Source organism: Natrix helvetica, assembly GCF_964273705.1.
Source record: "Natrix helvetica genome assembly, chromosome: 3".
Lineage (NCBI taxonomy): Eukaryota > Metazoa > Chordata > Lepidosauria > Squamata > Natricidae > Natrix > Natrix helvetica.
In genome coordinates, this window is record NC_138549.1 from 140,522,307 (window position 1) to 140,537,079 (window position 14,773).

At 36.4% G+C, this 14,773-nt stretch overlaps 1 protein-coding gene across 1 annotated transcript in view; it reads left to right on the forward strand.

Moving 5' to 3' along the window:
- Positions 1 to 330: 330 nt before the first annotated feature.
- Positions 331 to 14,773, forward strand: part of MMP24 (matrix metallopeptidase 24) — a 32,423-nt gene continuing 17,980 nt past the window's right edge. The window contains exons 1-4 of the mRNA XM_081948059.1: positions 331 to 439; positions 619 to 690; positions 2,013 to 2,129; positions 9,485 to 9,789. Of these exons, the coding sequence (XP_081804185.1) occupies positions 336 to 439; positions 619 to 690; positions 2,013 to 2,129; positions 9,485 to 9,789 (598 nt within the window). The 5' untranslated portion in view covers positions 331 to 335. The remainder of the gene's footprint in view (positions 440 to 618; positions 691 to 2,012; positions 2,130 to 9,484; positions 9,790 to 14,773) is intronic.

Here is a 14,773-nt window from a genome sequence, read left to right on the forward strand (position 1 = left end):
AATCATATTTTTATGCATAAAATAAGCATAGCAACTGAACTGAGAATTGTTTTTCTGATAAAATATCTCAATTTGCACACACAACCAGAAAGTTAACACCTGTACATTTGATAGGACAACATTGCCTTTTGCAATTATTCTTGTTGTCCTATGGTTATCCTCATATATTAAAAAGAACAAGAAAGGTGAATTCATGTTTCAACTAAAAATGAAACAAGCCAATTTTATATATATCTACGGTTAAATTAGGCTGTGTTTTAAATCTGGGTTTCCTTTCTCTTATTTTTCAGAGTTGGTTAAAAACCTATGGTTATCTGCTTCCATCTGATACAAGAATGTCTGCTCTGCTCTCAGGAAAAGTTATGCAGTCTGCAGTCACCACTATGCAGCAGTTTTATGGCATCCCTGTAACAGGAGTATTGGATCACACCACTATTGAGTAAGAATGATTTTTGCAGATATTGGAAAATAATGTTCTTGCCCAGACTATTATCCGTAGCATCATGAAACTTTAAAATGTGAGCCTAATAAATTAGCTTGGCATATGCATATTCTCTAAGAATGAATATGATCTGAAATCTGAGTCAGATTGCCAACTGTGCCTCTTTCATCACTTAGATCAACATTCTCAACCTTGGCAATTTTAAGAGAAGTGGACTTCAACTCCCAGAGTTCTCAGAATAGGCAGAGGTAATTAACTTCACATCTCAAAGAATTCATCCAAGGATTTGTACTGATTTAACAGTTGGGTCAGCAGATGCTGCATAGGTCATCAGATAAAAATGGCAATAGAAATGATATGTTATACGTAATGGCGCTACCTGGATGACCACTCATTGGTTTTAAATATTATGGTATATGTGTACAGGTATTACGATCTTATACTATAGTCATTCTATATAAAAGTAGTCCTTGCTTAATGACCTTAATTGGGACCAGCAACTTCATTACTAAGTGAAGTAGTCATTAAGCAAAACATCATACAACAGCCCTGCTTAGCAACAGCAGTTCCAACAATCCCAGTTGTGGTCCTTAAGGAAGATACCATATACAACTTGCATCCTCCTGCTGGCTTCTTCCACTGATTTGCTTATCCAAAGCCAGCTGGGAAGGTCCCAAATGGTAATCATATGACTGTAAGATGCTGCAACTCTTACAAATGCATGACAGTTGCTGAATGCCTGAACTGTAATTTTGTGACTGCAGGGACACTGTGACTGTTATATATGTGTGCTTGTAAATCGCTTTTTTTAAGCACCATTTTGACTTTGAGCAGTCGCAAAACAAATGGTCATTGAGCAAGGATTATCTGTCCATAGAACTATGTGCATGGAACCTGGTTTGCACAGATCTTTTTTATTTTTCATTTCCAGCTTCCAGTAGATACCATAGTACAAAGGTAATTTTGTGATTCCTAAGTGAATTGATGTTGTCAGCAGAAATAAGGCTTTTACTGTGCAATCCACAATCTCAGGTTTTTTTTAGAGAACCCGGTTTCCTTTACCTTCTATTACAACTTTCCTATTTTTCCCATAGTTTCATCCGCTGAAAATCCATTATGAAGAGAAAAACCATTGTGGACCCACTGCTTATCCACCTGAAAGTATTATAAAATTATAAATTCAATAATTATATACAATGAAGCAAAGCTCTCTACTGCCACACATGGTTGAAGTTCCAGAGATGGAATTTTTCACTTTCTTTTTGAAGGGAGAAATCTGGAGCATAGCGGATACTTTGTAGTCTGCTCCAAACTAACTCACTCCAAAGCTCAATCTTACTTCTCTAACCTACTTCAAAATTGCCATTTTAATCTATTTTGGTACACATTCCCTAGACTGGCTAGAACTTTGGTCTCAGCCCTTACCTTGACCAACAGGTAGGCAGGCAAGCATATCCAAATTGACTGGTGATCTATTTTCAACTACACCGACCAACCAAGCTGAAATGGCTCAAAGCCTTATTTTTGTACCATACATTCCTGACTCATCAGGAATCTTTTTACTTTCTAGATGGATGAAGAAACCTCGCTGTGGTGTTCCTGATCATCCCCATCTAAGCCATAGACGAAGGATTAAGCGATATGCACTTACTGGACAAAAATGGAGGCAGAAGCATATTACCTACAGGTATAATCCAATATATTAAAAACTTATACTTTAAATATAAATAGGGCCACTAGTCTTGTCATTAGTTCATATTCCTTGCTCAAGGGGAAACTTGACAGGGAATTCTATCTAGGAGGTATATAAGTTCCAATACATCTGGAAACTTCTGAGTATAATTTTTTTATAGCATGTGATTTCCTGTGCATTTGTTTATGGATGTAAAACTTCAGTTTGGGGACATAGCCTTTTCAAAAAGTGCATTTTTAAAAGCTTTAGTTTTTCTAGATTTAGCTTTCATTAAAAGAACGTTTCAGATATTCTTCTACATAGAGATTAGTGTTACTTGTAATTAAAATCAATATATAAATACCTTAATTAAATGTTAAACATGTAAGAAAAAAGGAAGAATATAAAATAAATGTATATTCATGTGAATCTCATCTCATTTGCCTATTCTGCTATGTCTGTTTCATGGCTTTTGAAGTAATTAGTCAAGTTGTTTGCTTGCTATACAAGGGAAAGCCAAAATATCAGTTAAATAATATGATGGGTGAATTTATGCATTGTATGTTTATTTAGACCATGTGAATTCAATGCAAATTGTTGCTGCCTTTTCTCATACAATTATAGTTTTGAGACAGGCAACTACCCAGCTAATATCCCAATTGCTACTGAATGATTGTGTCTTTCTCCCTTTCCTTTTCCTTCACTTTCCTTCTTTCTAGATGGATTCTATAACTGCTAGATAAAACTGACTCTTAAAAGAATTAAGGTCAAAGATTCCTGAATTGCTAAAAGTCAGGTTAGATGTTTCAAATTTTAAAAATAATAAAGTTTTAAGGATTAGAAATGAAGATGTAAAGCATAAAAGACAGAAATACAATTAGAGAAAAATCTTATGGATCACCCACTCTAATGTATTTAACTGATTAGGAGACACTGTTGACCTTTAAAATTCTACATAGTATAGATCTAAGTATTTGAAAGACTGTCCTGATATATGTGCCTATGTTTCTTATGATGTGTGTGTGTGTGTGTGTGTGTGTGTGTGTGTGTGAAAGAGGGTGGGGGAGGGAAGGAGGGAGAATGAGAATTTTAAGAATTGTCTTCTGAGCAACTTTCAACTAATTTTGTTGGCCTTTGTTTTAGAGTAAGCTTCAAAATGGTTTTATTTTATCTACTTTTTAAATGAAAGCTTTTACAGAATTCATTGATCCTTTCGCTTTTTTTGGTCAAAGATTTTATGTTGTTATTCATTTAGTTAAAAAGCTTACTGTATTTAAATGACCTGATTACACATTTTTTAATTGAAGTTGTGTGATTCCTACTGTAAGTTGATTTGAGAATAGTAGTCTTGAAAATATTTTAAATTTACTTCAGTAAAGAAAATTTCCCTCACAAATTGGTTTTCAACATGGGTTTTGTGAAAATTTGCAATTTGCATTCTATCTTGTAAAAGCTAGAATGTACATGTTTAGGACACAATGGTAGATATCTTTATAGCTTACTTAATATAAGATTTTTAAAAAGTTGTTTGATGTTGGAAATAAAAGTGAGTAAGCTATATGAATATTCAGTTATTATTCAGTCATCTACTATTGAAAAAAGATTGCTTTTCTAACATATCATCATGATATGAGCTGTTGTCATAATTAGTAAAAGCTGGAAGATCAGGTTTGATCAACTGATTTTGTTCAAAAGACAGTGTCACAATGTGACTCCTCCTTTTCTTTTTAAAGCCTTTAATCTGTTATTTTTGCTATCTTTGATTTAGTGTCTGACATGTTATTCTTTCTAAATATAACTCAAATATAACTCAAAGGTCGCTGTTTTCTCTTACTTTATTCTAGATTTGCAAGATAAACTGATTACAGTGCCAGGTCTCCTTCAGGAAAAATGCTACACGTCAGTCTATCTCAGTGTTGGTGAACCTTTTTGGCACCGAGTGCCAAAACGGGAGCGCACGCGGGCAGGGAGTGCTGGAAACCAGAAGAGCAGCTCCCCAGTGTGCACACATGGGACCGCTGAAAACCGGAAGAGTCACCTGGTCTTCTGGTTTGTGGCGCGCATGTGCGTGTGAGGAGCTGCTCTTCTGGTTTCCAGCACTCCCATGTGTGCGAAGACCAGCTGGCCAGCATGCGTATATGCGCCGGAACCCAAAAGAGCAATAGGCAATGGCTGGCGTGCCCAGAGAGATGGCTCTGCATGCCACTTCTGGCATGCATGCCATAGGTTCTCCTTCACTAGTCTATCTAAACCAGGGGTGGGCAACTATGTTCTTTACAACCTGTGGACTTCAACTCCCAGAATTCCTGAGCCAGCATGGCTGTCTCAAGAATTCTGAGAGTCCACATAAAGGGACCATAGTTGCCCACCTCTGATCTAAATCAATGTTCCTCAACCTCAGCATGCTAGCTGGGGAATTCTGGGAGTTTAAGTCCACACATCTTGAAATTGCTGAGGTTGAGGAACACTGATCTTAATGATGAATGTTAATAAATGGCTATTTATTTTTAGTCCCGAAATATATAACAAAGACAGAATTTCCCCCCCCCCAGTATTACCTTAGATTTAACTGAGATTAACCAATCCCATTAGTGCTAGGAGTGAGCGATCTTCTGAGTGTATGAAATTAGTGTATGAAGTTTTCTGTTGAAGCTGGAAAACATTCATGAAAATACTACAGATTATCAAAGGGCTGAAGTAGCTATCCAATGAGGACAATTTTAAACTTCGCACTTTATGACAATTTACATGAGACCAAGATAAAGGCATATGCTGTTAAGTATGATATATAATAAATAGCTAAGAAACCTCCCCACCCTCAACAACAGTTGTTGCAACATGGGAACTAGTCACTCGCAAGCAAGCAAGAGCCATTATATAAACATACTATAATCACTTGCCTTCAAGGGCCCTCAGCATCACTTGAAGTCTGTTCATTCATTCATTCAGAAGAAAAGTATTGGGTTAAACCCTTGAAAATATATAGAAGTCCCAAACATCTTTGTACTGCAGTGCACAGTCAGTTATTGTGAGGGTGGCATCCCTCTTGTCTGCAATAAAGATTCAGATTTAGTCATGCAGCATCCACTCAAAAGGAAGGGTGGAGAGATCAGTGATTTGCTCTCAATTCCAGGAGTGAAAGCTGTCAAACCTGTAAATGTTCAAATTTAGGACTGTGCAGTTGAACTGGTTGGATATTCAGAAAAGACAAGATGAAATGTTTCCTTTTGCATAGTTAAAGTTGACAATTTAGACAGTTTTAAAAGTACTTGGGAAAATAGTACAGAGTACTGTTGTTCAGTTCCTAATTCAATGGACATGATATCACCATGTTTATTTATTATTACTTGATTTTTTTGGCCTTTTATCAATATCGGTTTTATCAGTAGCTAGCCACTTTGTCTTTTGTCAGTCTCTTTTCTGATTGTTTTAAAGTATCAGGTGTTTCTCCAGCTTTTATATTTCCAAAATATTTAAGGTTTAGCTTCATAGTTAGTTCTTCCAGTGAAGGATCTGCAATTATATCTGCTATAACTGAACTATTTGTTGTTCTTCAGGTCCAAGATATTCTATAGCATTACAATTCAAAGGTATCCTTTTGATTTTTCAACCTTTCTGACAATTCAGCTTTCACAGTCATTTGTAATAACTAAGAAAAACATAGATCTGCTAATACATACTTTGTTTGTCATTGGGTTCTATTTTCATTTGTCTAGGCTTATTGTAGCCTTCTTCCAAGTAGCAGATGTCTTGTTTCTTTCATCATCCCTGTGAAATTTTGAGCATAGGAAGATAAAATCTGTTACTGTTTTAACTACTGTTAATCCTTTTCTTCTTTCTCCCCCTTTTTCTATTTGCATTGAATTCACATTGATTAGTGACATAATATTTATATAATATGTATGTATAGTAAGCATCAGAGTTTTGCATTCTCTTCTTTCACTTTAACCTTCAACAAGAGATTCCTTAAGCCTTCCTCATGTCTATTAGCATCAGTATATTTGAGGCTGTTATTTCTCCTTGTAATATTAATGCTAAATTCCATTAGTTCTAGTCCAGCATGTATTGTGCATATAACTTAATTAAACAAGGTGACACTATAAAACTAGCATTCCTTCCACAATTATAAATAATTTAGTTGCCTCATATTCCATTCTAATTGTTGCTTCCTGATTATCATGCAAATCATTCAGTAGATCAATGGGATGGCTTGGTACATCCATATGTTTTAGGACTATCTATGATTATCCCCCTCCATATACTCAATAAAGCAAAAATTAGCATATTTTAAGAATCTTCTTTTCTTTTCCATTTTTCATCAGATGTTAGCAATGTGGATGCTCCTGCCTCTTTTAAATTAGGCTTATACATCTGGCAACTCTTGTTGAAATATCAGTAGCAAAATCTCTATCATTGCCTTACAGGCAAGGGAGAAAGCCATACTATGGTAGTTAAGTAGCTTGAGCTTCCTTTGGCACTTTAAAAAAAATTGGAATAAAAATAGCAAAAATACTGCTTCACAGCCCTCTCTAAGCAGTTTACAGAGTCAGCATCTTGCCCTCAACAATCTGGATCCTCATTTTACCCACCTCGAAAGGTAGGAAGGCTGAGTCAACCTTGAGCCTGGTGAGATTCGATCTGCCAAACTACTGGCAGCCAGTGATCAGCAGAAGAAGCCTGCAATACTGCACTCTAACCACTGCACCTCTTGGATTATTTCTAGTTCCTTGGCTATTGCTATATTTTCTGTATTTGCTTATCAACCATGAAATATTTTAACTGCATCAACTTGTAAGATTTTAAACAGCTTTGCTACTGTTTCATCAACTCCTGCCGCTTTGTTGCTGGTGATGTTTTCAAGGGCCCATGTTACTTCATTTTCCTGAGTATCACTAGTTCAATGGTCACACTTATTTTTGATTTAGGGATTTTTAAAACAATTATTCTTTATATTTGTATGATGTCTTGTTTCTTTTAGCCCTATTTGTTTTATATTGTGCCTACCGTTCTGTAAAGGTTTTCTTCGGTTTCTGTGATTTTCTTAGGAAATAGGAAATATAATTCTTTATTGGCCAAGTGTGATTGGACACACAAGGAATTTTTCTCTGGTGCATAAGCTAAATCTCTTGACGTTTCCATTCCATTGTTATCCTCAATTTCCTTGCAATGCTTATTATATTTAGATACAACTATTTACTCCTCTCATTAATATAATATTTAGCTTTCTGCCTTTATTCGGTTATTTTCAGTGAATCAACAGGCAGCTGGTTTTTCTTTGAGTATCATGATGACACTGTCCTGGTTGTAAATGTCTGTTTAGGTTTTTTTTGGAAGAATACTGGAGGGTATTTGTCATTTTCTTATTCGCTAAATTGTATTTACTCTGACCCTTCCAGGAATGTACATTCCAGTGATAAAACTCATAGTATATTCATTAGGATGTACATCTCCTTCCCCATTATAAGATAAATGCCAGATACAAGCAACCAGAATAGCTTCAAGGTTTAGGTCAAGAGATTTCTTTATTGTTTACAACAATCTCACCATACTGTCTGCTTTCCCTTGGGAAAGTCTGAGGTAGTCCTAAGTGTCTGACTGCATCTGCTCCCTCCCATTTATGGGGTCCAAGCTGGAATATCTCTTAACTCCCCCTACCAGAGCCTCCTTATTTTCAGTTGTTGATTCCACCATAGATAACAATTCATGTAGAAAAACATAGAACAATAGCTGCTTAGGACTTCTAATGTGAAGGACAGTTACACTTTTTATAAAAAGGTTTAGGTGAGACAGTGAAGAGATGGATCAGGTTACTTTGATGTTTTTGTTTAGTACTGCATTTCTTTATCGTTTTATGTTTTCTACATAACGTTGTTTAGCCCAAAAATATGGCTGTGTACACATGTATGTACACTATGTATGTATGTCAAAAGAAGTATGCCTCTCAACGCATACTCACTATTACTTGAAAACACAAATGAGGAGGTAACTGTTGTTGTTAAGAATTCTAATTAGCCATATGAAAACTTTAATGATAGTCTGCTGTGTAGTGATGTTAAATCCCGTTGAGGACCTCTGTATGGTAAGTCCATACAGAGTTGACAATTCCTCCCCAAAGTGTTCTTGAATGTAATCAATATGCATAGTTTTAATACTCTCTAACCCCAATAACTCTGGAGTATTATGAGATCAACAAGAAATATTTGATGGACAGAGTTTAGTTGCTGAATAATTTAAAGTTACAATTAAAGCACTGGAATTCACTAAAACATCTATGGCAGGGGTGTCCAAACTTGGAAACTTTAAGACTTGTGGACTTCAACTCCCAGAATTCCCCAGCCAGCATGGCTGGCTGGGGAATTCTGGGAGTTGCAGTCCACAAGTCTTAAACATTCCCAAGTTTGGACACCCCTGATCTATGGCGTATACTTGGTTATCTAGAAGATGTTACAGATACCCCAGTATAAATATGATTATTTAATGCTGACAAATAATTTAACATCTTTCTTCCGTTTCCATATTATTCTCAACATCACAGCTGTATCTTTTCGATAATAGCTATTAGTTAAAAGTTGCCAAAAACAGTTCTGCGGTATATGTTTCTAATAGAATATTTTATCTTCAATGTCATATTTATGGATTTGAAATGGCTTGAATTAAAAACATTTCACAAATTTCTAGTTTTCTGTGACTACTTTTATAAGTGCCGTTTATTCTCTTGCCCCTCCACCTCATATGAATAGGTCAAGTAAGGGTCTGAATCAGTTATACTTATCCATACAAGGAACCCAATATTATTCCCAGATTCTGCAATAAATATGTGGAAGGTTGAGCATTGTGGTAATTTTGCTGACCAGCCTTGTATCTTCCAAAAATGTTAGACTTGAATCCTTAGGGCAGGGGTGTCCAAACTTGGGAACTTTAAGACTTGTGGACTTCAACTCCCAGAATTCTGGGAGTTGAAGTCCACAAGTCTTAAAGTTCCCAAGTTTGGACACCCCTGCCTTAGGGCATATTTCAGCCATATTGGTTTAGTCCAGTGTTTTTCAAACATGGCAACTTTAAGATGTATGGAGGTTAACTCTCAGAATTTCCCAGCCGGTGTTAAATTTAAAGTTGACACATCTTAAAATTATTGAATAGAAATTCAGTGCCATATTTCATTTAGGTTTTTTTTTTTTTTGCATTAAAATAGATAAGAAACATTATAAAACTGTTAACTCGCCGCTGAAATACTTTCAAACGGTATTAAAGGTTACCAGATTTAATGTTGCAATTGTACCAATCCAAAACTTGAATGAAAGTTGCTCCTGTAAGAAAGCAATCCTTTATAAGTTTTAAATAAGCTCTTTTTCTTCTCCTCCTTCATACAGTGTGCACAACTACACCCCCAAGGTTGGAGAACTGGATACAAGGAAAGCCATCCGACAAGCATTTGATGTTTGGCAGAGAGTGACTCCACTGACCTTTGAAGAAGTTCCTTACCATGAAATAAAAAGTGACAGAAAAGAGGCAGATATCATGATATTTTTTGCTTCTGGTTTCCATGGAGACAGCTCTCCTTTTGATGGGGAAGGTGGATTTCTAGCTCATGCTTATTTTCCTGGACCGGGAATAGGAGGTGATACTCATTTTGATTCAGATGAGCCATGGACACTGGGAAATTCTAACCATGATGGTAAGATCCTGTGTATATTAACACTATAATGCTATTGTAGAAGAAAAAAAATTAGAAGATATTCTTGATAAAGTCTCAGATTTTTCAGATTTTCTGCGGCTGTGGCCTAGAGGTGGAGCTCTCACCTCACAATCAGGAGGTTGTGAGTTCAATCCTAGATAGAGGCAGATGTAGGGTCTCCTGTTTGGGCAGGGGTTGGACTAGATGACCTGCAAGGTCCCTTCCAACTCTGTTAACCTGTTTCACAAGGAAAAAAGTAAAAAAAAAATGCTACTGGATAAAACCAGAAAGAGTCTTTATTTGACTGCAGTCAGAAAGAAATATAACAAATAATTAAATAGCATTCAGTCTTCCAGGCAAAGTGCTATATTTATAGATTGCTAAAATGTACAAAAACATTTTATTCCCTAGAAAGCAGGGCAAAGTGAACATGTAAATCCAACTGACATAAACTGTCAAACGTATGATGTGATGCTAATAAATGACCAAACTCTGATCTGTTCGTGATAATTCAGAGCAATTATTTATTTAGAATAATTATCCATTGAAATATATTACTTGTAATTACTAAACACTTACCCACATAAAATGTTTTAATTGTTTTTCAAATTTCAGAGGCAAAACTATATGCGATACTAAATTCATTACTGAAAGCATGTTTATTACTTATTTAGTAAGTGGAGTCAAGAACTGCAATTTTAATTCAATAGACTAATGAGTGGGTACTGTTATTTTTTTAAAAAAAGAACATTATATGCTTCAAATTCATTTATCAAAAAAATTCTTCCCCCCGACATGGTTAGTCTGTGTCTTCCTTAATCTCGGGTTCTCTACCAGAGGCCTGGCAGTGTGAGGATTCTGCGGAGGATCTTAGTGGCAATCTTCTGAACAGAGAATTCTGATGTTATTCCTTAGCTCTGTTTGAGCCATTCTCTCAACTTAGGAGTCACAGTCCTGAGTGCTCCCACCATTACTGGAACCACTTTGGCCTTTACTTTCCACATCCTTTCCAGTTCCCCCTTCAGGCCCTGGTACTTCTCCAGTTTCTCATGCTCCTTCTTCGTGACGTTGCTGTCATTTGGCACAGCTACATCTGTCACCATTGCTGTCTTCTGGTCTTTTTCTACTAATAGTAATATGTGGTTGTCTGCTTGTGCTGTTCGGTGTATGGTATTCCTGCCTGTGTCTTTCACCTTGCCACTATCTGCTGGATTGTCTCCGAGGCCTCTTTGTATAGTTTGATTGTGGGTCCTATTTTGTGTGGTAGACCCCCTTTCTATGGATCTGCTGCTTAGTGCCTGTTCTTGTACTGCTATAATCAGTACCTCTGTGCTATCTTTTAGCCCTTTCCAGCCACTGGTAAAATTGCCTGATGTCTGCCACTTCAGCTATGTGTCAATGGTACATTCCATGTAGGATTTTGTCTTGCCGTGGCACTTCCTCTGCTTGATCTTTCTCCGACATCTGCTGCTGCCTCAGACATTCCCTTAGCAGCTCATCTTGGGGTGTTTATACTGATGGATGCTTTGGGTTTCATTCATGACCGTGGCTTTGACACTCACCAGACCCTCGACTGTCCTTCTTTGCCTAGTGTACAGCCTCTGGGTGTTGGACTTGGGGTGGAAACCTCTGTAACATTGTGAGGAGCTTCAGGTTTTCACATCAGCAGTTTCCACGTCCTTCTTTTGCCAGCCCACTATACCAACAGGGTATCTAATGAATGGCACAGCATACGTGTTGATGGCATGGATCTTATTCTTCCCATTGAGCTGGCTCTTCGGTTGGATCCTTTGGTGGTAATTGGATGTTGCTGTCTTCCTTGTCCTTCCTGTGGATATCAAGCACTTGTAATGATCTGTATGTCTACTATGTGGCCCATGACTGTCTATACAGGAATACATACATTACTTGTTTGTTATTCTGTTGGGTTTTTCTCTGAGAAGTAGTATTAGAGTCTTCCCCACCCCTTCCCTGCCCTGCCTGCTCCTGTACTTTTAGTTTGGTGATTGTGTTTCTTCGTGTGACTATTGTTTCCCATTTTGGGCATCGTGGTCATCTGTTTCCTGGACCATAAAATTCTGGAACAGGCAGTGTATTGCTAAAATCCAACACATACAATTGAAACAGAATAATGAATTTCTAGATTTTAAAAAAGAAGATGATTATAATTTAGATGTATATAATAATAATAATAATAATAATATATTTATTTCTTAGCCGCACCCTCTCCCGAAGGGAGTAAGCATATGCAACCTCTAAGAAAATTTCATGATTCAGAAGTCACTAAGGAACAAAAAAACTTAGTGGTAGATGTTCCAAGAAAGCTAATTCCCACATGTCCATTATCCTTAGTATGATGAGCAAGGGGAATATTGTCCATTTGGATCTGAAAGTATGATATCAACCTCCCCCACCAAATCTAATTTGGAGAAGCTGTACCCTGTAGTTCTGCCTTTCCAGAAATACTGGGCTATAAATATAGTTAATTTTTTTTAACAATGCTTCTGTGTAAAATGTTCTCTAATTATGCTGATTATATTGGAAATACAGATCCTTTAAATCCCTAGTATAAGATTCATTTCTGTAATACCACAGTATGAAGTCAGCCACCCTCTGAGACTGTTACACAGCACTGGTGAAAAATAATTGGACTTAAAGTGCTCAGCTGTGCTGAGAGTGCTAGAGCAAAATAGATTCTTGATTGTTTCTGGGATTTAAAAATTATTTTAATAAGTCTCTTAGTTTCTTAATTTTGAAGAACCATATTTGTACTTCTAGTTTCATTTTACATATTTTCCTTTTTGCATGTAAACTTTTATTTTGTATATTGAGGTTGCCTTGCTCTGTTAAAGAAAGTTAATAATAATAATAATAATAATAATAATAATAATAATAATAATAATAATAATAATAATAATAATAATAATAATAATAATAATAATAAAAAACTCTATGGAAAGTCAGAAATAGAAATCCAATCACTGACAAACACAGTCCGAGTATTCAGCAATGATATTTCAATGCAGTTTGGCATGGAAAAATGCGCCACTGTATCCATAAAAAGGGGCAAAATCACTACATGTGAGGGAATTGAAATGCCCAATGGCCAACTAATTAAATGCAACGAAAATGAAGCCTACAAATACTTAGGCATTTTGCAGTTGGATAACATCAAACATGGAGAAGTAAAAACTATTGTCAAGAGAGAATACACCAACAGAGTTAGGAAAATTTTGAAATCTAAATTAAATGGTGGAAATACAATCAAGGCCATAAATACCTGGGCAATACCAGTTATAAGATACACAGCTGGTATAGTTAACTGGACACAAGCTGATTTGGACATTTTGGACCGAAAAACAAGGAAACTAATGACAATGCACTACAGTTTACATCCACGCGGTGACACTGATAGACTATACCTGCCCCGAAAATCAGGTGGCAGAGGATTATTACAAGTGAAGCAAATAGTTGAAGAAGAAAAACATGCACTGGCTGATTATTTAAAAGAAAGTCAAGAACATCTATTAATCGAAGTAAAGAACAAAAATCTACTGAAGGCCCAACAGACGAAACAAGAATACAGAAAAGATGTGATAAAATCAAGAATGGAGAGTTGGCAGAACAAAGCCTTACATGGTCAATTTCTGGAAAAAATAAAAGATAAAGTGGACAGTGAAAAAACTTGGTTATGGTTAACAACAGGTACATTAAAGAAAGAAACAGAGTCACTAATCCTGGCTGCGCAAGAACAAGCTATCCGCACAAATGCCATTAAGACCAAAATCGAAAAATCCTCTGATGATGCCAAATGTAGACTTTGCAAAGAGGCTGATGAAACTGTTGACCACATACTCAGCTGCTGTAAAAAAATCGCGCAGACTGACTATAAAATGCGGCACAATTCAGTGGCACAAATGATCCACTGGAATTTGTGCAAAAATTATAACATTAAAACAGCAACAAACTGGTGGGAACATAAGCCTGAAAAAGTCATCGAGGGTCAGATGGTCAAGATCTTGTGGGATTTTCGCATACAAACGGATAAAATACTGGCGCATAATACACCAGACATCACACTGGTTGAGAAAAAGAAGGTTACAATCATAGACATCGCAATACCAGGTGATAGCAGGGTTGAGGAGAAGGAACATGAAAAAGTCGCGAAATACCAGGACTTAAAAATTGAAATCCAACGATTATGGCACAAACCAGCAGTGGTAATTCCAGTGGTAATCGGCACACTGGGTGCTATTCCAAAAGCACTGGAATTACATTTAAAACAGTTAAAACTTGACAAAATCACCATCAGTCAAATGCAAAAAGCTGCACTGCTTGGATCTGCACGTATATTACGAAAATATGTTACGACGTCCTAGGCCCCTGGGTGGGGCCCGACTAGTAATCAATGCCAAATCCGGCGAATCAACTGGCCGCTGTGATACAATCGTATAATAATAATAATAATAATAATAATAATAATAATAATAATAATAATAATAATAATAATAATAATAATAATAATAATAATAATAATAAAATGCGGCACAATTCAGTGGCACAAATGATCCACTGGAATTTGTGCAAAAATTATAATATTAAAACAGCAACAAACTGGTGGGAACATAAGCCTGAAAAAGTCGTCGAGGGTCAAATGGTCAAGATCTTGTGGGATTTTCGCATACAAACGGATAAAATACTGGCGCATAATACACCAGACATCACACTGGTTGAGAAAAATAAGGTTACAATCATAGACATCGCAATACCAGGTGATAGCAGGGTCGACGAGAAGGAATATGAAAAAATCACGAAATACCAGGACTTAAAAATCGAAATCCAACGATTATGGCACAAACCAGCAGTGGTAATTCCAGTGGTAATCGGCACACTGGGTGCTATTCCAAAAGCACTGGAATTACATTTAAAACAGTTAAAACTTGACAAAATCACCATCAGTCAAATGCAAAAAGCTGCACTGCTT